Source organism: Onychomys torridus, chromosome 21 (assembly GCF_903995425.1).
Source record: "Onychomys torridus chromosome 21, mOncTor1.1, whole genome shotgun sequence".
NCBI classification, from domain to species: domain Eukaryota; kingdom Metazoa; phylum Chordata; class Mammalia; order Rodentia; family Cricetidae; genus Onychomys; species Onychomys torridus.
The window spans coordinates 38,864,095-38,891,135 of NC_050463.1; the positions used below are offsets into that span (position 1 = coordinate 38,864,095).

At 52.1% G+C, this 27,041-nt stretch overlaps 1 protein-coding gene across 1 annotated transcript in view; it reads left to right on the forward strand.

Moving 5' to 3' along the window:
• The window catches only part of Hs1bp3 (HCLS1 binding protein 3), a 33,428-nt gene extending 14,045 nt beyond the window's left edge, over nucleotides 1-19,383 (forward strand). The window contains exons 5-7 of the mRNA XM_036171197.1: nucleotides 11,486-11,640; nucleotides 13,090-13,225; nucleotides 18,215-19,383. Coding sequence (XP_036027090.1) covers nucleotides 11,486-11,640; nucleotides 13,090-13,225; nucleotides 18,215-18,470 — 547 coding nt within the window. The 3' untranslated portion in view covers nucleotides 18,471-19,383. The remainder of the gene's footprint in view (nucleotides 1-11,485; nucleotides 11,641-13,089; nucleotides 13,226-18,214) is intronic.
• Nucleotides 19,384-27,041: the final 7,658 nt, after the last annotated feature.

The following is a 27,041-nucleotide window of genomic DNA, read 5'->3' on the forward strand; positions in this document are numbered from 1 at the left end:
CTCTGAGACAGCGCTTCTGAAATTGGCCACGACCTGCAGTAATGTGTTGTACATCAGGACGTGTGTGTGTGTGTGTGTGTGTGTGTGTGTGTGTGTGTGTGTGTGTCCTTCAGATGAGACCGAGCGAGGCTCCAGAACATAGGAAACCTGGCTACGTGCACTCAGTGCCGATGGTTCCTATCCTGCTCCGTTTGTGAAAAGATCCGTAACGTGCCAAACTGCTTTCTGGGGCCACACTGGAAGCACAGTCCTGGGAGTCAGGTAGCTGGAGTTCATTCATACGGCCCCAAATGGCAGAACCAGGGCTTGAAGCCACCCACCTACAGGCGTCTTTTGGCAGTGTGGCAAGAGCTAGGGAAGGCTTTTACACACGGGAGAAATCAAAGGGCTCTTCCGAGCAGGGGCTTGGCCGACGCCTCGTGTTCCAGTTTGCTCTCTACTGCTGTGATATAGACCATGGCCAAAAGCAACTCGGGGAGATGGGGATTGGGGCGGGTGGGGGGGGGTGGGGTACAGGGTTTACTTGGCTTAAATTCCCAGGTTACCGAGGGAAGTGAGGCAGGGACTGAAGCAGGGACCGTGGAAGAAGGCTTGCTGCTCACTGGGCTGCATCTCCTGGGCTTGCTCAGTTTGCTTTCACGTTCCAATCCAGACCAAACAGTAAGCCGGGCTCTTCAGCATCAGTCACTATTCAAGAAAATGCCCGATATAGGTCCCTGAAGGCAATCTGATGGAGGCATTGTCTCAGCTGAGGTTCTTCCTCTTCTTAGGTAACTCTGGTTTGTGTCAAGTTCACACACACACACACACACACACACACACACACACACACATCACACACACACATCACACACACACACCACACACACACACCACACACACACAAACACCACACACACACACCACACACACCACACACACACACACACACACATATGCGCGCGCATGCAATTAACCAGGGCACAGAGACTTGAGATCAGGTTTCCCTCTCATGGACACATTGGCTATCCACTTCACCCCTTGGTGGAGTAGTCTTGTTATCCACTAGGGGTTTATAGTCTGAATTCCTTTGCTCCTTTGCACACACAGCACCCCTGGCTCCCAAGCTCAGATCCCCCAGCCAGACTCTGGACATTTCTGGAGCAGCCTTCCTTGTGCTCTGCCTTAGACATTCCCTGCTATGGCCACAGGGAGGCGCTCAGGCTCCATTTTAGGACTGTCAGCAAGGGTGGGCGAGATGGGCACAAAGCTGGAGCCTGACTGGCCTGGCTTTTCTTTGTCTCTTCAACCTGCCTCTGACTAGGGAAAAGTCAGCCTCGGTACCCTGTTGGGGAGCAAAGACAAGCCCACACCCTAGCTCATTCACACAGCATGGCTCCTTGTCTTCTCTGGGGATCTTCTCTGACCCTGGCCCATGCCATCTGGACTCTAGACATAGTGTACATACCGTTTCACACTCTGCTTTTCCAATCAATGTTCTGTCCCAGGCTCTGAGAAAACTGTGCCTTGTGCTAGAGACATTTTCATCCTGACTAAAAAAAAATACCCTAGTCATCGGGAGCAATTGGAAACACAGGCAAAAGTCTTTCCCCCAGGAACACAGTTTCTAACCGCACATCTCCTTAACAATGGGATTATTTCATATCTACGATTCCACAGTTGGGTGTTTTCCACGTCTTTGCTAGGTGTCCCCCCCCACATCAATGCTACAGATATTTCCCCCAGATTCCGAGCCAGTCCACCAGACTCCAGGCGCTGGAGTGACTGACAGGCTCCAGCTTTTGGTGCCTTTCACAGACTTTTGCTATCAAGGGACTCATGGGTACAGAGTTTTCATTCCGTGGAACTTTTCATCTAAGTCATGGCCACAGGGCAAGGTTCCTGCAGGTTCTGCAGGGGCCTCTGGCTGATAAAGACTCCTTGGGGGTCTCCACATTTGCCCTGTTGGAGACCCCTCTTCTCTCTTCCCCTGCCCAGCCAAACACCACTGTAACTTCTTCTCCAGCCTGCTTCCTAGTGACAGAGGACACAGCTGGCCCCTGACCCTGCCTGTCTGTGCTGCTGGTCTCTCAGACTCTCAAAGGGGAGGGCCCAGGACTCAAGCGAAGACCTTTTTCCTTGGAGACTGTTTTATCATTATTTTTATAGCGATTTTTGCTTATTTTTCCGTGAAATAACTGTTTGTGTTGAGTATAAAAATAATGCTTGACTTTTTGTGTTTGGATGAAATTTCTGCTCTGGGATGATCCTTCCATTTTTGAATGTTAGTGCTCCCAGGTCTGCTCACCCAGCATCGAGAATCCATGGCAGGAGCTGGGGGGATGGGGTGGTTTCAGCCTTGCTGCCGCCCCCCCCCCCCCCCCCCCAAGTAACCCTGAAATTAATAACCTGCCTTGGGTGCCTCTCGCTAAATAAATAGCACCAGCGTTACCCTGCCTTGGGGACTCTGAGCCAGGAGACCCAGGCCTTTGTTGAATACTCCCTTAAAGCAGAGCACAGTTAGGGGCTGTGTTTCTGCCTGGAACCAGGTGGGGATACAGATTCCCAGACCCCTTCACACAGACTCTGTCAAGGAGCCCTTGTGTGTGAATCATGTCCACACACTCACACCACAGCAGCCCAAGCACCAACATATGCAGAAGCCTGAGCGATGCCCCTACCTAGTGCAGAGGGAGGGGTGAAAAGTGTACCCCATCCATAATACCTCTCCTCCTAATCCTCCGGTTCCTCTTGACTCTCCGTGCTGTCCCCCCGACACACACTTAACGGGTTCTCTGAGAGCCATGGAGACCCCCAGTAGGACCCCCATGGTTCCAAGCCCTAGCTAGCCCCGAAGTAGGCAGGCAGAATGAAAACCTTCAGCTATCCTGATCTAGGGGCACAGCTGTCCCCTCTTACTATGTTTCCCATGCAGGTACTTCTGCTCCTGACTCAGCCTCAGTGAAGGGGCTCCAGGAACTATGGGTAGCACAGTGGGTTTGTGCACTTTTTATTCAGTGAAGGAACTCCAGGAACTATGGGTAGCACAGTGGTTTGTGCATTTTTTATTCAGTGAAGGAACTCCAGGAACTATGGGTAGCAAGCACAGTGGTTTGTAGACTTTTTATTTCAGTAGCGAAGGCTGCTGTTCAAGAGAAAAGCCTCACTCAGACCCTTCATGCAAACGAGCATGGGAACTAGATCTTTGCCCTCTGACGTGGCCCTAGATAGCTTTGGAAAAGACTGTGGCCTCTTATAGCACAGTTTGAATGCCAGTGGGCAAGCTGGAACTCCCAAGATGTATGAGCACCCCCAAAGTAGGGTTCAGCATTCAAATCCTACCTTTGAAGCAGGCCACAGGCAGTTTGCTGGACTCCACACTGTGGCTTCTTCACTTGTGAAACAATTAAGGTTTCAAAAGCACAGGGGCCTCCAATGGGGTGGAGAGAGGGCTGTCTACCTTCAAGGAACGTTTATCATTCCCTCCAGAGCCCCTAAGGGTCTAGACCCAAGAGTCAAAAAGGAAGAAAGGAAAGGTCTTTGTGAAATGTGACTGATCTGTACCCTGAGGCCTTCCTGTGTCTTCCACATCAGCTGAGCTATAGAAGACAGTGTGCCGACTTCCTTTTGTTATGCAAATCCCAGCACCAGGTAAAGTTTATGGGTATCGGGGCTTGTACCTCCTACCAGATGCACCTGAACACCTGGAGGTGGCAGGTTTGCCTCCCACATCTCTGTCTCTGAGAAGAAAGAACTTGCTAGGCTGAGCTCTTGCTGGAGCTCACGCTTCCCCCATTCCTTAGAGACAAGAGTCATGAGGGGCTAGTATACCATCCCCCTATCTAAGGCTGCCCCCAACATCAGACATTCATAGTGAGACAGTCTATGTTCAGGAGGAGGTTGGACTCCGCGTTTTGGGTAACAGAGTTGAGGAACATTTGTCAGAAACCAGGAGCATCCAGAGAGTAGGTGCCTCGGTGACCTGATGGGTGATTCAGGACTCTTCTCTTCATGCCCAGCTGAGACCACTCCCTGTGCTAGGCCTGGACTTCTCCGGGTTTTTGCTTGCTTGCTTGTTTTTCGAAACAGGGTTTCTCTGTGTAGTCCTGACTGTCCTAGAACTTGCTCTGTAGACCAGGCTGGCCTCGAACTCAGAGATCCACCTGCCTCTGCCTCTTGGCCCCCAAGTGCTGGGACTAACGTCCTGGGCCACCACTGCCTGTCTGACTTCTCTGGGTTTTTTGTTTGTTTGGTTTGGTTTGTTGTTGTTTTTTGTTTTTTGGGGTGTTTTGTTTTGTTTTGTTTTGTTTTGTTTTGTTTTGTTTTGTTTTGTTTTTTCAAGACAGGGTTTCTCTGTGTAGCTTTGCGCCTTTCCTAGATCTCACTCTGTAGCCCAGGCTGGCCTTGAACTCACAGAGATCTGCCTGCCTCTGCCTCCCAAGTGCCGGGATTAAAGGCGTGTGCCGCCGCTGCCACCGCCGCCGCCACCACCACCACCACCACCACCACCACCACCACCGGCGACTTGTCTGTTTTTATGTGCTTGGATGACATAGGTGATGGACAGTATTCAGGAGCGGCAGCCTCCTTCCTCTATCATGCCAAAGGCTAGACTACTGTGGGATGTCATTGGGGACAAAAGACAAGACTACTCAAATAAGAACAAACAAAGACTGCTTGCTCATTCTGCAGTAGCCAGGGTGGAAGTGACCACCAGCACCTGCCTTTGCCAGAGACTCACAGGCAGGCAGGGGGCGAGAAGCCTCACAGCACCCAAAAACAATGGCAGAGTTGGACTGTCATTGGGGTCTGTCAGCATGGGCATGAAAGATCAGGACATCTTGGGTCTTGGGGAATCCATTAAGGGTGTGTGTTCATTCGGCTTGCTTTCTCTGACTGGTCCCACTAAATCAGGAGTGAAGGTTTCAGTTGGATAGCCTGACAGGTATTGATCATGCTTGGCCATTGGGGACTGGCTGTCACAGAGGCTGAGGTTTGGTTACCTGGGCTGTTTGCTGCAGGGTCTGGCCAGAGTGTCCCTGGAAGGTGGCCCTTGTCCCCCTTGTGCACATTCTGTCTCTTGGAATAATTGCAGCATGAACAGGGCTGGATAGTTATGTTAGGGCAAAGAATTGTCGCCCTACAGGTGACGCTACTCGGTGTCCTTGTGGTACATGGTGAGTACAAGACAGAGGCAATGGAACAGTGTCACCCAGAATCTAAGAAGAGGGAATCGCTGCTGAGGTACTGGTCTCTGGGGTTAGGGGTTGGCTCTGGGAAGCCTGAAGAGTTAGGCCGTTGCTTTTGTGAGGATGACATTGGTAGCCATCCCAATGAGGGCCATCCAGGCTGGTCTCTCACGCTGGGCCTATCTCCTTGTTAAGGTCATAATCATAAGACGAACATCATGAAACCACATCAAGCCCCTGGCCTCCCTCAGTGCTGTCTACACACGGGCTACAGAGTGTTTTCATAGCTCTTCCTCCTAACTCCCATTTACCAGACTAAGAAAATGGGCTCAGAGACAGTGCTGCTGACCCAGGTGTGCCAAGTTGTCTCCCCCATGCACTTCCTGGGTCCTCTGCCTGAGCACAGCTACTGACCTCTGCCCATCTTCTACCCAGCCTCTCCCTGAAATTCCCGACTATTCCATGAGGCTACCTGACCCTCAGAGTGGGTACCTCTTCTGGCATTCGCTACCCTATGGAAGCCCCGTGTGGGACTGCTGCAGGTAAAGCTGCCCAGGGATGGAGTTCAGAAAGTCTTTATTGGACTGGCGAAACTGCTCAAAGAAACCCAGAACCCACATGAAGAAGCCCAAGGTGCAGGCACATGCTTATAATCTTCGGAGCTGGGTGGTAGAGACAGGTGGATCCTTGTTGTTCACTGGCCAACTATCCAATCCTATTTGCTACACTCCAGACCAGCTAGTGATCCTGATTCAAACAAACAAACAAGGTGGACAGCACCAGGGTATTGACAGCTGAAGTTCTCTTGGCCTCCACACACATGCACAGGTATGCACACATGTGCACCTGCACACGCAGAAAAAGACCATGTAGCGGCACCCTACAAGTTTTCTACAATTGGAATAAACAGCCACATTGAAGGTGAAGATAGGAGAAATGATTTATTTGAAGCAGAAAAGTCACATCGTTGGCAAAGAGGTTTGTTGCCATATTTGGTGAAGCATCGCCCTGGCTTTGAAGGTGGTCTGTGTCTTGGCTGTGGACTCCCAGCCTTCTGTCCAGACCCAGAACTCCCTTGCTCTCCAATCCAGGGCAGCTGGTGCCCATCACTGGTTGCTGTGGGAGGTGGATGAATCTGGAATGGATCCACAAGGCCCCCTGGGTGGCCAGAGGGGAGGCTGCTCTCATGTGTCAATCACTGTCACCAGAAGTGCCTGAGCCACGGGGAGTGAGACACTTCTTGGCCAGGCAGAGCTTTGGAGGGAGCTGTCAGCAGCAGCTGCCACATCTCCCTGCATGGACTACATGCCTGCCTCAGAACATGGCCCGGCTGTGCATCTGTCTTCTGTCAGGCGCACAGCAGAACTGGAGTCTGTACAGCAGCATGCACATGCTTACACATGCCTGCAGCCATCCAGGGGCCCCTGCCTACCTCACACAGCCTGTACTGGGCAAGACGCCTCTTTAGGTAGCTCTCGGGGTCTGCACAGGTTCACCAGGAAGTCAGGGGCTGCCGACCCTACCCCAGTCCCTGGTGCTAAGAGGAGCATGACCTCAGTTATCAGTTAGGGGCTTTCTCCGCCGTCGGTGCTGTGGGGGAACTGTGTGTCCATGGACAGCTGGGTAGAGGTGTTGGCCTAGGGAAGCCCAGGAGGAGGAACACTCAGCACTCCAGGGACTCAGATCCCAGATGAAGTATTGACCCCATCCATCTATCACTTCCGTTATAGATCTTGTAACAGTGTCGTAGACCTAACTCCCTCTGGTAATTACGCTGGCCTCGCCTGCCACTCATACTGCTTCGTTCCTCATGGCAGACCATGGTCTCTAAGCCGAGTTCCGTGAGGATCCACTTCCCCTCCCTCTCCTCACTAACACCAGGAAGGGTATATGTTCCTGGTTTATGCCGAGTGTACAGAGTGACTGGCAGTGGTCTTCCAGAGACTTCTGTCCTCGGCCTGCTAGGTCAGCCACTGGTTTCCATGACCTCCTCCAGGGATCCCTCCCTGAGCCTGCACCCTCTCCACCCGCCGTGCTCCAGCTGTAACAGACTGGCTTTTCCCACAGGGAATGGCTGGTGCCTGTGACTGACTGCTCAGCTCACAGCCTCTGGGGACAGTCACATATCTCAGGCGTGTCTGTCTACATCAACTAGCGCAGGCACCTTGGTGTGGGAGGGACGTGCTTGGTGAGTGCGGGTCGCAGGAGGCACTCTGAGGGAGTGGACGGGCTGCTCACAGCTGACGGGCCTGGCAAGGGGACATTGTTGGGATAGCAGTGCTGGAATAGGGACAGGGCTTTTTAAGATGAGCACTGAAACTGATGTGACCCTCACTCCCTGTCTCCTTGCGGGATACGCAGAAACAGTCTGAATTACAGATGTGTTATAACTCTGTCTGTCCATCTGTCTGCCTGCCGGCCTGTTCCTCCTTCCCTCCTATCAAGGCAGCTAATCTGTCTTCCTCCTTCTTCTATCTGATGACTCTCCAGCTACACAGAGGACAAATGCCTGTATGCGTGCATGCATGCCTGCTTGCCTGCCTGCCTGCCTGTCTGTCTGTCTTCTTCCTTCTAGTATTTGCTGAACACCTTTCTGCAACTTTGGGACCAATCAGACAAGATCTCGCTTCCAGGTCCCAAAGCTCCCTTTCCCCTGATGTTCCTTGTCTTCTTTGGGAGGTCTGAAGAACTGGAGTACAGAACAGCTCGGTGGGGCAGGGTAGAGTGCAGCCAGCGCCTGGCTGGGCAGTCCTGTGCTGAACAACTATTTTATTTGAGTTCAGCACAAATCACAGATGTCACTGAGTAGGACAAAATGTGAGTCTGGTTTGAGAGGGACACCTGCCCAGAAGGACAGCCTAGTGTCATTTGTGCTATCAAGGCTGCTAGACGGGCCTGGCAAGGGGACATTGTTGGGAAGTGGATGAAATCTCAGCTGGCTTCCCTCTTCTTCAGGATCCCCTGCTCTGTGCTTCCTGCTTTTTGTTTGCTTGTTTGTTTTGTTTTTGTTTTTGTTTTTTTCTCTCTCTGTAGCTTTGGAGCCTGTCCTGGATCTCACTCTGTAGTCCAGGCTGGCCTCGAACTCACGGAGATCCACCTGCCTCTGCCTCCCGAGTGCTGGGAATAAAGGCGTGCGCCACCACCGCCTGGCACTTCCTGATACTCTTGATCCTTAGGAAACTTTGCTTCCATGCCCTCTGGACCTTTTGACTGGGGGGCATGTGTGTTTGATCCCCAGAGAAGGTGGTTTCTGAGTAAAGAAGTACAGGACCTGGAGGGCAAAGCTACCAGAATGGCTGAGGAGTAGCCTCAAGCCTGCCCTTCTGGAGCTGCTGGCTCAGGTGTGAATGAAATTCTCTGCCCATCACTATTGCAATGCCTGCTGGGTCCAGGGCCAAGCAGAGGATGTTAGGATAGGTGATCAAGGGATGTATTAGTGGTGGAACACAGCCTACAGTTCTCTTCCCATCCCCCAGGGCTGGTCCAGGGGATCCCACACCCAACTGATGGTTACATCCCATGAAGAGACAGGCACACAGCTCCCAGGGCCCTCCAGGCATATTGGCACAGGGAGTCTGGACTACGGTCATCCTAGGGCTATGGCTTCTGTTTAGCATCCCCAATCAGGGCTCATTAGGACTGTGTTGATTCTGCCTGGTGGATGAGATGAAGGGGAGCCTTCCCACGAAGTGGAGCTGAGGTTTCTAGAGGATGCTCACTAGTAGACTAGAGATCCTGGTTCCCGTCGTTCGCCCCAGTGCCACAGGCAGAGCAGAGCACTTCACCCTGGTGGCCCGTGTTGATGGAAAAAGTACAAACACTAGACTAGGAACACGGATGCTGTCATTGCCTTTGAAATGTGTCCCTTCCTGTCCTGGGGAAAGCAAGGTCAATCCTATTTATGGGATATTAAAGTAAGGAACGAGAGCGTAGGGTCATAAGTAGTAACCACCCTGCTGCCAGCCCCAAAATGTCCCATCTGCTGTGTGGCCTCCGCCAGGCACTCGGCTTCTCTGAATTGCTTCTCTACCTGGCCAATGAGGCTGCCCTGACTGGACAGGTATGTATCCCATAGCACCAGCTGTCTAGCCTGTGGCCTTCCATATAAGAACCTTCCTGGCTTCTACGGCTTCTCTGCTCTCAGCTATGACTGTGGGCTAGGCTGGTGGCTTACTTAGGGTCCTGTTGCTGTGGTCAGAGACCATGACCCACATCAACTTGGGGTGGAAGGGTTTATTTCATCTTACAACTTTGGTCCATCCATCATCCAGAGAATCCAGGGTGGGAACTCAGGCAGGAACCTCGAGGCAGAAACTGATGGGGAGATCCCAAGGAAGTGCTGCTGCCACACACACACAAGCTTGCTCTCTGTGGTTTCTTCATCCTGCTTTCTTATACAACCCGGGACCGCCTGCCTGGCGGAGGTACCTCGCACAGTGGGCTGGGCCCTCTCCCACAGCAATCTTCAATTAAGAAAATGCCCCGTGGTTGCCTACTGGTCAACCTGATGGAGGCATTTTTCTCGATTACAATTCCTTCTTCCCAGATGTCTTGTGTCCATAAAACTAGCCTGCACTTATATCTACCTCCAGACCGTGGGAATAGTCACCTCAGAGTCCCTGGCCTTGCAGTACCCAAGGACCTGCTACAGTTTTTTTGGCAATGGTCAGCCTCATGTAGTTTGCCAGGGTTGCCAACATGAGCTCAGAGATGACCTCAGTTCAGTGGAACTGGCTGCCAGGCATTCAGGCAAAAGCAATCCCAGTTTCCAGTAAAAAAAAAAAAAAAAAAAAAAAAGAAAGAAAGAAAAGAAAAGAAAAACTTGCTGTTTTCAGGAATCTTGAAATGGCCAATGTGGGCAGCAGCCCCCAGGCATGAGGTCATCTTGTTAAAATTCAACCAAGTTTGTCATCTGGAGACAGTGTCACAAAGGCCGCCCGGGTCATGTGACCTAGCTGCATGAAGGTTGCCTGTCCACCTGGAGCAAGACATGAAACGGTGGCACATCCCAGAAGCCTCCCTGTGACACCACCCCACCCCACCCCAGTTTCCTCCTGTTGCAAGCATCCCAGGGCAAGAGCTGGCAGTTAGTGAACAGGTGCAGCAGGGCCAAGCCGGGCTTATAACAGAGGAACTTCACAAAGGAGTAAGGTACCCTGGGGACCCACAGCGTTCAAGAGAAGGGTGGCGGGTCCCCTACTAAGAGAAGAGGGTCAGATGCAGGAAAACAAAGGCTTAGGCTGTGTGATGGTTACTGTCGTCCGTTTTGGACAGGATCTAGAATGAACTAGAAGACAGGCCACTGGGCATACCTGCGAAGGGTTTTCTGGACTGGATTAACTAAGGTCGGAAAACCAACCCTAAATATGGGCGGCACCAGTTCAGGGTCTGGTGTCCTGGACTTCATAAAAGGGACAAAGAAAGCTGAGCCCCAACATTGATCTCTCTTGGCTTCCTGGCCGTGGCTGCAGTGTGTCACCCCGAATTTGCCACTGTAGTGGACTGTACCCTCAAACCATACACCCAAATAACTCCTGCCTTCCTGGAGCTGTGTTGTGTTGTTAGGTATTTTGTTAGAGAAAGAAGAAAAGTCACTGATAGGCTTCTTCCAACTAAGAAGGCTTCTCCTCGTAGGCCCTGCCCCTTGAACTGGAAGCCACAGTCCACATCTGTCCCACGTCCAGGTGGCTGTGAAGAGCAGCTTTCTGAGCTCAAGCCCCAGGAGGTGCCTGTTAGGTGCCCCCACCTTGAGAAGAGAAGCGTGTTATCAGGCCCATGGTCATGCGGTGGTGCAGCACCTGAGTGGACCTGTACAATTTTTCATTTGAATGATTGCATGCCACCCACATAGACTCTACTGCAGGGCATGGTGCAGGGTTCAGAGGAAATGCTCAGTAGCTTTGGGACTCCTCCATGAGTCTCACCTGGGTTAGGAGCTGCCTGGCTATCCATGTCCAGTCCAGCTAGTCCCCCGGCTTCTCCCTGCCCTTCCCTTCCCAGTGCCCATCACTGCAGTGAAGTAGCAGACGTCTCTCCACTCTGTTATTACAGTATGACCCAGCTCATTCCTAGTACACACTCAGACCCTTCCCTTCCGTCTTCCTCCTCTTGTCTGTTTGACCCCCTTGGGTCAAGAAGACCTGTGTGTTGGAGATTTGAGGATCACTGAGGTTTCTCCACCTGCTAAGATTGCTCTGGTAGGGCTGTCCTCTTCTGACCTGCTCTTCCAGAAGGCCCCAGCTGACCTGGGAACCTGGGAATGACCAGTAGGCCACCTGTGCACTCATGAGAATCCTTACCTTGTGTTTTATTTCCAGCTCCAAGAAACCCAAGAAACAGCCAGAAGTGGCCATGAGGCCCAAGCCTTCACCTCGACTCACTATCTTTGATGAGGAGATAGACCCTGATGCGGGGCTCTTTAGCCCAGGCAATAAGGTGTCCCCTCTGAGACCTCTGGGGACCACACAGGACGGTCAGTACCAATGTTGGCCTAGAGTTTGGTGACTCTGTGTGTGTCCCTGAGCAAGCAAGTCTCATCTTTGTCCTGTTTAGATGGAATACAGATTAGGTATGTGAAGATTTTTCTGCTGGACAATCAGAGCCTCACACCTGGTGTCCCCACAGGCTGGAACATTTTGGCATCATACACTTACTCTGAATGTCCTATACAGGAAGAGAATGACCCCCCCCCTTTTTTTTTGGTTACTTAGAGACCTAGTTCCCTGGTTACATCTATAGCTACATGGGCACTAGAGTTCCCTGGAACTGTTAACTGGAAAGAGGATGCTAGCCTACCTTGGACGTGCATGCAACTCTGTACAACTTTTAATCTGAATGATTGCATGCCACCCACATAGACTCTACTGCAGGCCGTGGTGCAGGGTCCAGAGGGAATGCTCAGTAGCTTTGGGACTCCTCCATGAGTCTCTCTAACCTTTCCTCATGCCTGCCCAGGCCCTCCTCCTCCCTCAGAGAGATTTGATGGTAACTTACTGATTCATCCTGCGCTTGGTGAGCATCCTCCAAGGGAAGGTCAAGCTCAGATCCCCAGCCTTAAATCTAGAGCCCCCAGGGAGCTCGAGATACATGGTATCGCCCGTTTTTTAGCACAGCACGGATCTCTTTCAGGGCTGAACAGAAACACTGGTTCCGGTAGGAGAGCGGGCATCCTGGGAAGGAGTGCCGTGGTGGGCCCCAAAAGACCAGGGGGCCTAGCTAGCTCCACTGGGGCAAGATGCTTTCAGTACAGCTATGATTGACACTCCAAAGGGCAGTTGTGAGTGGCTCAGGTGGGAGACGTTTGGGAAGACCTGGGCTTACTGAAGGTGGGCCCTATGAACAGTACCTGTCTGCTGCCCCTGCTCCTCATTCACCACCTTGGCAAGATCCAGGGCTGGTGGGTGCCCTTGGTACCTACTCATGTGTACCCGTGGGCAAGCTCAGGGGTCCAGTCCTGGGGTGGGGCTGGTGCATTATACTGAGAAGCCACTTACCCCAGCAGTGAGCCACCCTGGACTGGAACAGAGCCAGGGCAAGGTGGACAGGCAGCTCAGGCCTTTATAGAGTTGATAGGTTCTTGTCCTCCTTCTGCCCCATGAGCCACCACTGCCCCACTGCCATTGCTTGATTCCTTTGGTGCAATGTGAGGCGTAGCAGGCCTGCTTTCTGGCAGCTGAGGCTAGACCAGCGTTTCTTTTCTTTTTCTTTTTCTTTTTCTTTTTTTTTTGGTTTTTCGAGACAGGGTTTCTCTGTGTAGCTTTGTGCCTATCCTGGAACTCGCTCTGTAGACACCAGGCTGGCCTCAAACCCACAGAGATCCATCTGCCTCTGCCTCCCGGGTGCTGGGGAATAAAGGCATGTACCACCACCGCCCGGCTAAGACCAGCGTTTCTTCATACCATCTGCTCCTTCTTTCCCACAGCCCTGAAGCTGTTTGACGACCCTGATCTTGGTGGGGCTGTCTCCCTGGGTGACCCTTTACTGCTGCCGACTGCCCGTGAGAGTGGAGGGCCCACATCCAGCCCGGAATACAGGGGTGCCTCCAAGGAGCTGTTCAGGTACTGTTGTCCCCAGGGAGGACTTCAGTAGCTCTTACCCTCGTGTGAGAGTGTTTTACTAGCTTCAGCCCACAAGGGAGGGATCCGGGCCTAGCCAAGTCCTGCCGCCACACGTGGCCACCATGGCTAAAAGAGAGTGGGGATTTGCTGGGGGAAGGCTTTCAGCAGCCAGGGCAGCCCCACTGGTTCCAAGGAAAACTATGTTCTTTTTCTTTTCACACTTCTATTTTAATAGCTCCTTTAAGGGAATAAAATAACTAAATTATATAATTCATGAACAAGTATATTTGGCATAAGTGGGTTTGGGAACACATAAAACTGACCCTTGATGTACTTCATGTTCAGAGAAAACAGAACACAAATGTACTACAGAACAATGGCCAGTCCACCAGGCGGGTCCTGCTAGAGGGAAGGGAAAGTCAAGATTAATTTATTACCTGAAGGTTGATGTCTGATGTGGAAAAAAAATAATAATACTATTTCCATGGAGCTTGCTGTGTGTCCGGCATTGTAGGAGATTTGCCTCACCATGGATAATCTTATTTACCATTCACACAGCCCCTAAGATGGCTGCTGTTCTCCGCAATTACAGAAAATAGTATAGGAAAGATCACTCGCCTGAGGCTACCACTCATACCACCCTGTGTCACCCCTCTCTGCTCCAGTGGGAGCCCTGAGCCCTTGGAGGAGAGGCTGGGAGACCTGCCTTCCTGCCTCAGGCTGTGGGTTCTCCCTGACTTCTTGTGCAACAGCCCGCTTCCAGTTGCTTGCACGCTGGTGTCTCTCCCTCCCAGTCCACGCTCCCAGGATGCAGTATATGCTTGGTGACGTGCATGGAGTGAGCCGCCTCTTTCAGGAATAGTGTATGTGGCACCGAGGCCTGTGGTCCTGGGAGGCTGTCATCCGCACCCCTCGTTAGCAGCCCCAGGCCATTGCACAGCCCTCTAAGTGCCCACCAAGCCCGAGTCACCTCGATGACGGCGGCTTGTATTTACATCTCCCAGAGGCCCCTAGCATCTGTTCACTCCCTCATCATGTGTTCTCACTCCTGCCATCCTGCTGGCTGGGAGGAGCCGGGATCATTGTTATTCCATTCGGCAGGAAACTGAGGCACAGAGAAGCCTGGCAGCAGGGTCTGTGCGGGTGGGACAGATGTCACGGAGCCTCTCTAGCAGCACACATTAGAAACCCTTTACTTTCCATCCACGTCCCACCGATCCTGGTTCTGTGGGTGTATCAAAGCAATTTCCATAGGGTTCTGTGGCCGGCTGACATCAGCTTTAAGCAGGCTTGTCATGCACAAGCGAACACTGCCACGCAGCATTTCCTGGCCCTATTGGTCCCCCGGGACCCTTCTTTCTCATGGTGCCTCCCTGTCTCGAACAGCCCCCTGGGAATCACAGCGTAAGGAATGTGGGCTTTGCATCCCTGCCTCCATTAACAGACATCTGGTGCTGAAGCATTGGCTTCTTGAGAGCAGGAGCCAGAAATTATTATTCTTTGTGCCCACCTTGTTTCCTGTTCAGGCAGTAATTGGACTTCCTCTGCAGAGCAAGCAGGCTTTCACCCCTCCATTATTCTGTTAGCCACTCACCTCGGCATCCGTTCGTTCTCCTGCAGCAGCCACGTTGGTGTTGCTGAATGGGCCGAGCAGAGTTCAAGAAGCCCCTCTAACAGGCCTTGAAGTCCATCTGTAGCTGGGTCCTGCCTTCTGTGGGGGCTTAGGAGGGAGGAGAGAGCTACAGCTTCGGGGCACAGAACACTTCAGGACGACCACTTCAACTGTGGTGGTCGACATCGCACCACCTAGATCTGGAAAGAGAGAGGAGCTGAACCTCATGTTAGACCCTATCTCAGCAGCCCGTGTAACCATCCATGTCCTAAGAGGGGCTATAATGGCCATGCTGTGGCTCGCCACCCAGGGCACCCCTCCCAACCTTAGCAGACCTGGCTGCAACTTGTTCCAAGGAATCGTGGCTGTGCTTGAAATCGGCCTCAGGCCTTTAGCTGCTGTTTGGCTTTCCTAAAGAACTCTGGCTGGGGCGGTGGTGGCACATGTCTTTAATCCCAGCACTCGGGACGTAGAGCCAGGAGGATCTTTGTGAGTTCAAGGCCAGCCTGGTCTACAGAGGGAGATCCAGGACAGGTACAAAGCTACACAGAGAAACCCTGTCTCAAAACAAACAAACAAACAAACAAAAACAAAAAACCTCTGGCTGGGCGGTAGTGGCATATGCCTTTAATCCCAGCACTCAGGAGGCAGAGGCAGGTGAATCTGTGAGTTCAAGGCCAGCCTGATCTACAAGGTGAGTCCTGGGACAGGCACCAAAAGCTACACAGAGAAACCCTGTCTTGAAAAACAAAACAAAACAAAAAAAACCTCTGAAGCTAGCTCTGCCCTTTTGAGCTTTTCGTGGGCACCCTCTGGAGAATGTAAAGGAAGCCAGCTCCTGACCCAATGAAACAGTGGCTGTCTGGAGACCCTCTGGGTCTAGACTTTGTGCTCACTTCTCTCTGCTACCCAAGCAGGTTCTGGAAGTCCTGGTCACCCCAGAAAGCAGACAGGGCAATCCAGAGCTCCCAAGCAGCTGAGTCCTAACAGGCAGGTCTCTGGGACCCTGCACTGTGAATCTCTGCTCACCCAGGCCTCTTCCAGGCCTCGGAGGACCAGAGCATTGTTTAGACCAAATGTTCCTCTTTCCTCTCCTGCCCCCCCTCCCCCACCCCAGTCCTGCTTGGGGTGCTCCTGTCCCTCTGCAAGGACACACTGCCCAGGGCAGAGAGCCGCCATCACGCTGGCCTGAATCCTTTTGCTTTTCGTTCCCACGGCCCAGACTTTGCTCTCCGGGATCCTAGCAGTTCATGTCAGGGCCCATCTTTCCTCTTCCTATCCTTAAGAACCCTTCCCCATCATCTCTGGCCACACCCTCCCCTAGCCATCCATGACTTCTTGTTCTGGTGCCCTCTGGCCAGCTGGGTTGGGGTGCCCTGCGGGAGGAGTGAGACAGTAACTTTAATCTAGCTAACGCCCGCCCTGTGTAACATCCAGGGGCTGTCAGTCGAAGTTAGTGTGTGCAGGATTCTCTCAGATTGGTGAAGCACTTCCTGCGTTGTTTAATTTGACCCTTATAAGCATTCCTGTGAGGTTAGGGGAGCAAGAACCAGCCCTCCTTTACATACAGATGGGCAGACTCAGTGAGCTGGAGAGGTGGCATGGCCTGAGGGCCGCCTGCTGAGGGGCTGCCCGATAAGAAGTAGAAACCAGGCCTGCTCACAGCTGCTGTACAGCACTAATAGCCCCTTGCCCTTCCTGGAGATGAGGAACCGGTGCATGGAGAAGCTAAGTGCTCCCCCCCTCCCCCACTGCCCCGGGTTGTCTGCTTTCCACTGCTGTGCTCATCTGGCTGAAGGACACCTGTGGAGATAACTGTCAGCACAAGGGACAGCCCCTCCCTGAAGCTGGAGAAGGGACCTCCGTGCAGGGGAACCCAGGAAGGTGACCACCCTCTAGAGAGCCAGCCTCCTATGAGTCCAGTACTTTTTATCCTCACCCTAGCCATGAAGCCCAAGACAGGGCCCTTCACTTCACTATAGCTCAGTTTTTGCCTCTGTAGAATGGGGTTTGTATCTGCTTCCAGACGGTGTGAAGATGCGCAAGTGCCCGACCCGTGGTATTTGCTGCACCACCGAGTGGGCTGATGGGTGGAGTGGGTTGATGCAGGCTTGTGTTGCACGTCTGGTTCTGAGATCCAGCTTCTCCGCTGGGAACTCACAACACAAGCTCTCCCAGGCTAAGAGCAGGTGGGCATTGGGCCGTCTACCCCATCTAGTCAGTATCTAGTCAGTATCTAGTCAGTATCTAGCCAGTACTCAAGCATGCGCTCCTCCTTACTGACCACCAGTGAAGCCTCAATCCCATCAGCCAGTGGGCAATCTGAGGACTGTGCCATCTCCTAATTTTTGTTTTGTTTTGTTTTTGTTTTTCAAGACAGGGTTTCTCTGTGTAGCTTTGTGCCTTTCCTGGAACTCGCTCTGTAGTCCAGGCCGGCCTTGAATTCACAGAGATCCTCCTGCCTCTGCCTCCCTAGTGCTGGGATTAAAGGCGTGCACCGCCACCGCCTGGTAATCTCCTAATCTTTAAAAAAAATTTTTTTAATTTTATTACTTTGTGTGTATGGCTGTTTTGCCTGCATTTGTATCTGTGCACCTTGTGCACAGTGCTCTTAGAGGCCAAAATAAGAATTGAATCCCCTTAGACCAGAGTTACAGGTAGTTGTGAACCTCGGTGTGAGAGTTGAGGATCAAACCTGGGTCCTCTGGAAGAACAGCCAGTGCTCTTAACTGCTGAGTCATTGCTCCAGACTCACATGACCCAATGTTGGTGAGTCCTGGCTGAGTCCTCTGTCTAGAACCCAGTGACTCAGAGAGATATGCCTCTGCCAGCAGACCTCATCCCACAGCAGCTCAGAACCCCATGTTCACTACTTCTCTGGGTGAGCTGATTGAGCTTCGTGTTGTGCATCAGGCATCCTTGTCGTGACTTCGGCACACCTATAACCTAGTGCCCTCTCAATGAGCCACCCAGCCTCTCAGACTACAGCTTCCTGTCTGTAAAAAAAAGACACATATACGTCCTTCCCTGGAGTCGGGATTTGAGAGAGAGAGAGGATGTTTCTAAAGTGCCCAGTGAAGGTCAGGGGTCTGGTCCCAGATAGCATGCAGTTATTTCTAAAGGGCTGGGAGGGAAGTCCTCTGAAGACACTGGCAGGGTTGGAGTCATGCCGAGGGACTGGCTCGACCCTGGCTGCTGCAGAGGTGGGGAGTCAGAAAGCCCTGCCCTTGGGCTTCTCCTCAGTGCTGGGTGGATGGTACAGTGAGCAAGCTGGGAGCTATTTAGTGCCTGTGTGGGGAATGAATGGTGTCACTCCAGGCTCTCGTTCCTTCTGTGGATATAGTTATATTCTAGGACTGCTCTCTTTGGTTCCCTAGAGTTGAAGAGGACCTGGACCAGATCCTGAACCTCGGGTCCGAACCTAAACCCAAGCCCCAGACTAAGCCCAAGCCTCTAGTCCCAGCTAAGCCAGCACTGCCCAAGAAACCAGCTGTGCCCCCCTCTGTGGGCCCGTCAGAAACTGGGGCTGGACCACAGAAGCAGCAACAGATCCAAGCCATGGATGAAATGGACATCTTGCAGTACATCCAAGACCATGACACACTTGCCCAAGCCTCCCCCAGCCTCTTCTGACTTACCACCCCCCCAACCTCTATTGGGCCTGCAGCTGGCTGCATACCCTCCTGGGGAAGAGGTCTGTGTGTGAATGTGTGGGTTCTGTCTGCAAGGCAAGGACCACAAATGGAAGTGGGAACCTGGACCCCCAGTCCCGGTACCACACTGTTTCCTTTTCTCCTGGGTTGTGGGGTGGACAAGGACTCTGCCGAACGTAGAGTTGGGAACATCATAGGAATCAAGCTGCATTGTCCCAGTCCAGCTGGCTGTCAAGAGGAAAGGAGGTGTGGGCCTTACATTGCTCAACAGGGGCCTGACCTCAGAGTTGGAGTGAGGTCAGAGGACAGTCCCTTCCACCAGCAAAGGGACGCCTTCCACATACTTGTATCCACTGGCTCTGCCAGCTCAGCGCAGAAAGGAAGGCCCATGGGCACTGAGCCTAGGTTGGGCTAACGGGGTTACCTGTGACAAGCCACTCTGGAGTCTCTCCTTGGCATAGCTGCTCAGGCCCAGCAATCCAGACTGTCTTGACCCAAGTCCCTTCTGAGTCCTTTTGGGCTTTCAGTGCTAAAAGGAAAATGTAGGCCCAGCCTTGCCTCTCTAAGGCATGGAGGGCTTCCAGGACTCCCGGTCTTCCATTTCCTATCCCACGAAGGGCCTGGCCAGCCCACGGCCCCTTTGATGCAGCTGTCAACAGAGTGGGTCATAGCATCTCCCAGAGCTTGATCTCTGGGGTATGAGGTGCTGAGGCTTTTCCTCCGAGACCTTGTCTGCCCTCAGGATCTGAACTTGTTAGCTTCTCCCCACCACCCCACCACCCCACAGAGTCACCAGCCAAGGAGAAGGAGCCGTGCACCAGGACAACCCTGTGCCTTCCAGTAGATGGTATCTCCTGGAGCAAAGAATGTCAGAGTATATTCTTTGTGTTAGGAACTAGTTTTTTTTTTTTGTTTTTTTTTTTTGTTTTTTTTTGTTTTGTTTTGTTTTGTTTTGTTTTTTATGAAACACATAGGTTTTTTTGCTTAACAAAATGCAGACATTTTGTTTCTCGACTCGGTTGTGCGTCACAGAGGCATTAGAGGGGCCCACTCAGGTCCAAGAACCACTGTCACGGGGCCTCCAAGTGACACTGTCTAATTGTTTGCTGCTGTCAGTGTCTGGAGTCCCCAGCTCTTACCTTGTAATAAGACCTACAGGAACAGGCTGGGAGTACCAGGTCTGACCTGGCTTGCATCTTACCGTGCCCCTTGTCAGCTGCCTAGTTCTGAGCAGGGGCCACCTGCCCAGGCCAAATGAGAGGGTGTAGATGGTTCTCGATGGAGGACCAGAGTACTCCTCTGCCTTGCCAGATTGAGGGTCTCCTCAGAGCCTAGAACTGACTCTAGATAGCCCCTACCCCAACTCTACTTCCCATTCACGAGCAGGCCTTCACCCCTTCCCATCTCTTGGTGCCCAGAACCCTGCCCAGGCCCCAGGAGTCCCCCAACCCCAGCTCCCTCTTGACTGACCGCAAAGGAAAGTTCAGTAAGTAGGAAGAGGCCACATGGCCCAGTCTTCTGCAGAGCCATCCAACTGTGTTCCCAGCCCCCCTTGGATACTTTCCTTCTGTATCCATTCCTCTGTGCCTTGGCTACCAGCTCTCTACCTCTCTTTCACACACACACACACACACACACACACACACACACACACACACACACACCTTGCACCCACTTTGGGTGTTAGATGGCATATTAGAAATGGGTATGTAGGGGTTTCCATGGGCCAATTCCCAGGCGATATCCTTAACAAGACCTGATCTACCATTCTCTAGTGTGGTTTTGCCCACTAGTGGGGATTTGTCTGCTGTGGAGCTTTTAGGATACCCTGGCATGGGTGTTTTGTTCCACAGATGCAATTTTCCAATCATGACTTGGTTTGATCCCAGGTCTGTGACCTACACAGCTGATCTGTATCTCCCAGTTATCCAGTAAAGTCTGTGTATGACAAAGCCACATTTTTAGTGTTGTTCTTTTCCGTGCCTGGGCTGATGGGAGAGAGGTGGTGGTGGTGGTGGGTGGTGGTGGTGGTGGTGGTGGTGGTGGTGGTATGTGTAGGGGATGTCCTTTGTAACTATGGAAGATATTCTCTCTCTCTCTCTCTCTCTCTCTCTCTCTCTCTCTCTCTCTCTCTCTCTCTCTCTCTCCCCGAGCTGGGATTGTCCTTTGTAACAAAGGAAGGTACTCTGCTAACTCTGACACTTTCTCTCTCTTTCTCTCTCTGTCTCACTCTTTCTCCCTCCCTCCCTCCCTCCCTCTCTTCCTCCTTCCTTCCCTCCCTCCCTCCCCTCTCTGTAATGGGGAGCTAGAATTGTCCTTTGTAACCAGGGAAGATGTTTTATGTCTGCTGACTCTGCCCCCAGTCCTCCAGGCTGTCTCTTAGCTGGGACCAGGAGGAAGGAAGGAAGGATTCTAGTCTTTCCCACTCTGTAAACTGAGGCAGAGGGCCCAGAGATCCAGGTCCAGTGGAGCTTCTGGCCAGTAATTAGTCAAGCCCTGTGTAGAAGGAGGACCCCTTCTCTCCAGATCCTCATCTTGGGTGCCGCATGGGGCTGGAATTGTCATGATTTCAGGCGTGCCCTGCCTGATGGACGTACACAGGCTTGGCCCTTGCACTCCAACACCCTAAGGTGCTCCTTTGCCTTGGGTTCTGCAGCAAACAGCTCTGCAGGCTGCCGTCCACTGCAGAGGAAACAGCTTCCCAGGGATTCTCAGGCTGAGCCACTCCATAGCCTCCCCTCCCCCACCACTTCAATCTGAATCCTTAGTCAGGACTGAATTAGAATCTTTGTTCTTGAGGAGGAACCATCATCCAGCTGTTCCGAGGACTCAGATTCAGGAGCCCTCAGTTCTGATGTCCCCATGCAAGAGAAACTGAAGGTTGACGAGCAGCAGTGTGCGTTTGTTTTGAAGGCTGTTATGGCCCCGTGGGCAGGATGTGTTGCCAGTGGCTGCATCCGCCACTCCTTTCCTCCCATCATTCTTAGAACATTGTGAACTTGGGACCGTTCTGGAAAGTCCCAGTTCTAGGGCTAATCCTGGCCAGGCAGGCTTGCGTCCTGGGCTCTGCTGGGAAGTGCCCACCTGCTGAATACGGACCATTTCTGCATCTCTGCGCACCCCCATGTGCTCACGGATCTGCTCCGAGGCCAGAACCCTTGCATCAGAGGCTGGAACCCTTGCATCAGAGGCCAACCACAGCCAAGTCTTGCTGCTTGCTCTTCAGGACCTGTGGTTTCTGATCCCAGCTGTCAAACACCTGGGCTCTGCATCCACAAACTGCCGCGGATTTCATACCCGGTGTCAGGCCGATGTGGAGGGAGGGCTATGCTTCGTTGTCTGGCTCACTCTGCCACCCGGCTGTACACATCTGGAGAAAGAGGGCCACAAAGCCACCATTGCGTCTCCTGCCATCCAGTGCAGCTGTATCTCCACACAGGCGGATGGACACTCAGAGCAGACCTGATGCACAAAGCCCCTTGAAGTGGCTGAGCTCTCGGTTCCAGCCTTAGATGCCCTGAAGCCCGTAGACTGCTGTTTGGAACCACCACCATGGTACTCTGTACTCTAAGGACCTCTGACTAGGGAAAGGTGGCCGGGGACCAGTAGAGGAGTGACATAAACAGCTAGCTAGCTCTTCTCATGTGACTCACAGCACCTTGGTGAGGAGGTGGTGGTCAGGCTGGGGCCGTGGAAGCTTCTGGATGTTTGTCCACCCAGGCTGTAGCATGACGGTGCTGGATCCATGTAACCAAAGTCTTGTCTGTGCCGGAAGCTTCAGGAGCTGGTCCTAGAGGAACCTCCGTCCAAGACAAGCTTGCCTACTAAGCGGCAATGGCCAGGCAGGGTGGTCAGAGGCCTGTGGATTCGCCTCAGCCAGCCTGTTATCATCAGCGCTGGCCGTTGAATGCATGCTGGGCATTGCACAGTGCATAAATATGACTTGCAAACATCAGTTGCCCCCCACACACACACAAACACACTTGATGACCCTTGGCTCTTATTTCCCTGGCCAGAGGGAAATAATAATTAACCAGGCCAGAGCTGCTGGTTAAAGGGGCTAGAGATGGGGCCTCTCAGGTCACACTCGGAATAAAGCTGCATGCAGCCTCGAGCACAGAGATCATGAGCTTAGCAAATGGCTCCATGCGTGGGCTTTCCCTCTGTGGATAACGTTCCTCTGAAAATGCTGATGCTTCTCTGCCAGCTCAGCAAAGAGCACAGTCTCCGATCGCTTTTCACCTTAAAACTAGATTAGCTAGATTCCTACAACCAAGTTGGCCAGTCATGTCCAATTCTCCGTCTCCAGACAGTGTTCAGTGGGTGCCTACTGTGTGCAGAACTGTGTCCTCTCAAACACAGGGCATCAGGTGTCCCAGGGAAACAGAACAGAAGCACGTCAGCCCTGTGACGGAAGTAGAGCTGGAAAAGTGAACACACGCCATCGGGAGCAAGACGAGGGCACAGAGCATACGGTGTGAGTGGAGGAGAGGGAGGCAGGAGTTTGGCATGCACGGCTCTGGGGCTCAGAGGACACGAGAAAGAACAGGCTGTGTAGATAGTGAACATCCCTGCTGACCTACTGTCTGCAGGGCCTGCTGCAGGCTCGGAAGTGGGCCTGGTGGAAAATGAGTCATTCGACTTGGTCCTCCCAGAAGCCATCTAGCTTCGGTTCCATTAGGCTCCTGCCCAAACATCCAACGCCACTACAACGTCCCCCTCTCTCTGCTACCTGCCAGCACATGTAATCTGTTGTGTGCATCCCGGCCCGGGCTTTTGGTCCCCGTATAAGTGTCTGAGATCATCCCAAACAAAGTGGATCTAAAACAAACAACAACAACAAACAAACACAAAACAAAACAAAAACAAACAAACAAAAAAGTCCTTAACAGTTCTAGAACATAATACTTGGGTATGTATAGTCTCCGAGGACCACCTCCTACTTCTTCCTGGCTACTGGGGATTGCTGAGCCACCCTGGGCATGCCCCAGCGTCTAGTCTCTGCCTCCAGCTTCATGTGACTTGTACCCTGTGTATCTCTTGTCTTCACACAGTGGCGTGGTCCCTCCCACATCTCTGTGCCCTAATTCCCCTTTGTAAGAACATTAGCCATGACGCTAGTGTTGCCCAATCTAGTATATGATACTCTTCATTCTCTCTTAATCATGCTCATAGCCTCGATCCCTCAGAAACGATCCTCACAGCTTCTAGATCAGTGCTTCTCAACCTTCCTAATGCTTTGGCCCTTGAGTACAGTTCCTCATGCTGTGGTGACCCCCACCCCCAACCAGAACATTATTTTCATTGCTACTTCGTAAGTGTAACTTTGCCACTGTTATGAATCATCATGTAAATAATATGCAGGATATATCTGATATGCGACATCTGTGAAAGGGTCATTTGACCCCTCAAGGGGTCACGACCCACAGGTTGAGAGCCACTGTTCTAGGCTCAGACTTGACATTTGAGGAGACCCTCTTCAGCCCATTATAGCCACCTCCTGCCTTGAACATTCGGCGTTCACAAGTGTTCCCGGGCCAACAGTATTCCCTTCCCACCTTGTCCTATCACAGTGGGTTCTGGTGCTGCATCAGGTTCTGGACTGAGCCTGTAGTCCGGCGACTATTCTTTGTGCATCGTGCCCGACTAAGCTTCATCGACTCTTAGAGATGTCTGTGCTAACGGTGGAGACAGCGACATGCCTGCCTGCCTTCCTACAGGGCAGGGGAGGCCTTTTCTGGAGCCTTACCTGCCCTCTGGAACATTGTCTTCGTGTGGCTCTGCATAGCCCACCCTTCCCAGATAGCTGGCTCCTGGGCATCCCTCCTGGCGTCTCTCCGTGATCCTCTCGCTCAGCCTCTGAGGGAGTCATGCTCCTCTCTCAGAACTGGCTGGCTGGCGCAGGCTCCTCGGCCATGCTTGCTTGCCTTTTCATTTTTGGCTTTATGGCCACTTTGCTGACTTCCTCTGACATGTACTGTAGGTCCCAGAGGGCTATGTTTTTAGATTAGAAAGTAGGACAGTAGACTCCTTGTCCACCTGTCTCCCCGGCATCCAAAGCTGCAGAGAAGCTGACCCTACAATAACCTCACTTCCTGCCCCAGCCTGGTGTCTGACTCTAGTGAACTTCTTTATGGTTGTCTGAGTGGCCCTAGGACTCAAACCCAGGCCTTCTGGACTGTGACATCCCTAAGAGGGAGGACCAGCTATTGAGTGGAATGGGGAGCTATGGTGATGCTGTAGAGCACAGGTGTTGAGTAAGAAGAGAATCACATCTCGATAGATGTCATTTTATGCCTAACATAAATGGTCTCTGCAGGGTTGGGTAGTGACATGCTTCCCCTGCCTTGCTGTGGCTTGGGGACCTTGGAAGGTGGCAGCACAGAATCACCTGACCCACCGAGGCTGGGGTCATGCTGTTTGGGTGTGGGCCATGGAGGCTGTGGGAAGGAGGGTGGATGGAACACACTGGAAACCAGCCCTTCTGATGGGGGCTCACTCATAACAGCAGGGCGGTGGGAGCAGCGACCTCCTCCCAGCTCACCCTATGATGTAGACAAAAGAGTTTTCCCAGCACCATAGAGATGAGAAAATAAACACATCTTCCCCTCTCTCCCAGCCCCTGACCTTTTGTTCAGAGCAGCAGGCTGGGTGCTGCTGGAAGGAGGCTGTGCACAGAGGCAGCTGCCTGCATGGCTTTCTCATTCTCCTTACAGCTTCTCCTCCATGCCTCGCTCCCACTGGAGAGCAGAGCGAGCATCCCCCTTCTTTCCAGAAGCCACACACAAACACTTAGGCATGGATGTTCACGGCAATGTTATTGCCAGCAAATTCCTGTCCACAGGAAACAACTCAAATACCCACGGGTTAACGGTGAATAAACCATGGTATATCCATATATGGATATATGGAGAGGAAGAGCTTCCAGTGACTAGGACTGGGTAGACCCCCAAACATGCTAAGTCAAAGAAGTCAGACCCCAAGTGCACTGCGGGATCCTGTTTGTGTGAACTCTGGAAAGAGTAAAATCGTAGTGTGGGCAGAAAGCAGATGGTAGTGGTTAGGGGACTGAGAGGCGGGGAGAGAATCAACTGCCAGCGGCCATGAGGAAACATTTACATTTTGGAGTGGGGCAAGGGTCTGAACATGACCATAGCGATACACATTCACTCAGATTCACCAAGCTGCTCACTTTTAATGGGAGCTTTTACTGCATTTAAACCCTGCCTCAGTAAAGCTGTTCAAAGAGGAACCACGGTCCAAACTCAGCCCTATCCCAGCCGGTCCAGCGATTGTGCATTTTGGTATTTACTCAGAGGAGTTGAAAGATTTGAGTCCGCACACTAACCCACTGTTTACCGCAGCGACTTTACTCCTAATTGCTCAAACATGGAAGCAATCAAGCTGCCCTCCTCTGGGTGAATAGATGAAGACGGGAACCAGACAGGGGAATAGATTCAGTACTGTGAAGAGATGCACTAGGAAGCCTTGAGAGGTTAGGGGAGAGCTGAGCATGCACATCCGAGCTGAAAGACGGAACTGAGCCATGCCAATGCAGTAACAGAGACAGAGCAATACTGCAGGGCCAGTGAGAACATCACTGGCTGCCAAGGGGAAGGAAGGATGGGCAGAAGGACAGGGAAGTTGCTCAATACAATCCTATAGTGCAGTGGTTTTCAACTGTGGGTATCAACCCCTTTGGAGTCAAGCGACCCTTTCACAGGGGTCACCTAAGACCGTCAGAAATATCGGATGTTTGCATTACGGTTCATAACAGTAGTAAAATTACAGTTATGAAGTAGCAATGAAAATAATTTTGGGGTTGGGGGTCACCACAACATGAGGAACTGTATTAAAGGGTTGGAGCGTTAGGAAGGTTGAGAACCGCTGCTATATCACATACATACATGCATTTGTCCAGACGTCGTAGAATACACACTGAAAATGAGCCTAATGGAATCTAGACTTTCTATAGGATCCCTGGTCATTCTTTGGAGCAGAATATCCACAGTGGGGAAGTTCTACATTGGGGGAAGAGGGCAGGAGAATTTGGGGACTCTGTGCTGCCTGTTAATTTTCTGTAAACCTAAAACTGCTCTAAAATATAAACTCCATCTAAAAAACAGGGGCTGGAGAAATGATTCTGTTGGCGAAGGCCTTGAGTTCAGATCCCCAGCACCCATATAAAAAGCAGCTATGGCAGTGTGTGCCTGTTTCTCAGCACCAGAGAGGCCGGCACAAGCAGGTCCCTGGAGCTCACAGGCCAGGGAGCCTAGGCAAATTGATGAGCTCTAGGCTTAGCGAGAGATGCTGTCTCAAAACTAAGGTGGAGAATGATTGAGGGGGACATCCAGCATCAACCTCTGGCCTCCAAATGCACATTCACAATGGGTGCACACATACACACCTGCATGTATACACACCAATCTACCTGAATGCAAAAAAAAAATATATATATATATATATATATATATATATATATAGGAACTACCAGGAGCAGGGTTCCTCACTCAGAAGACACCCGCCACACCTAGATGTTAGCCCTGCCTCC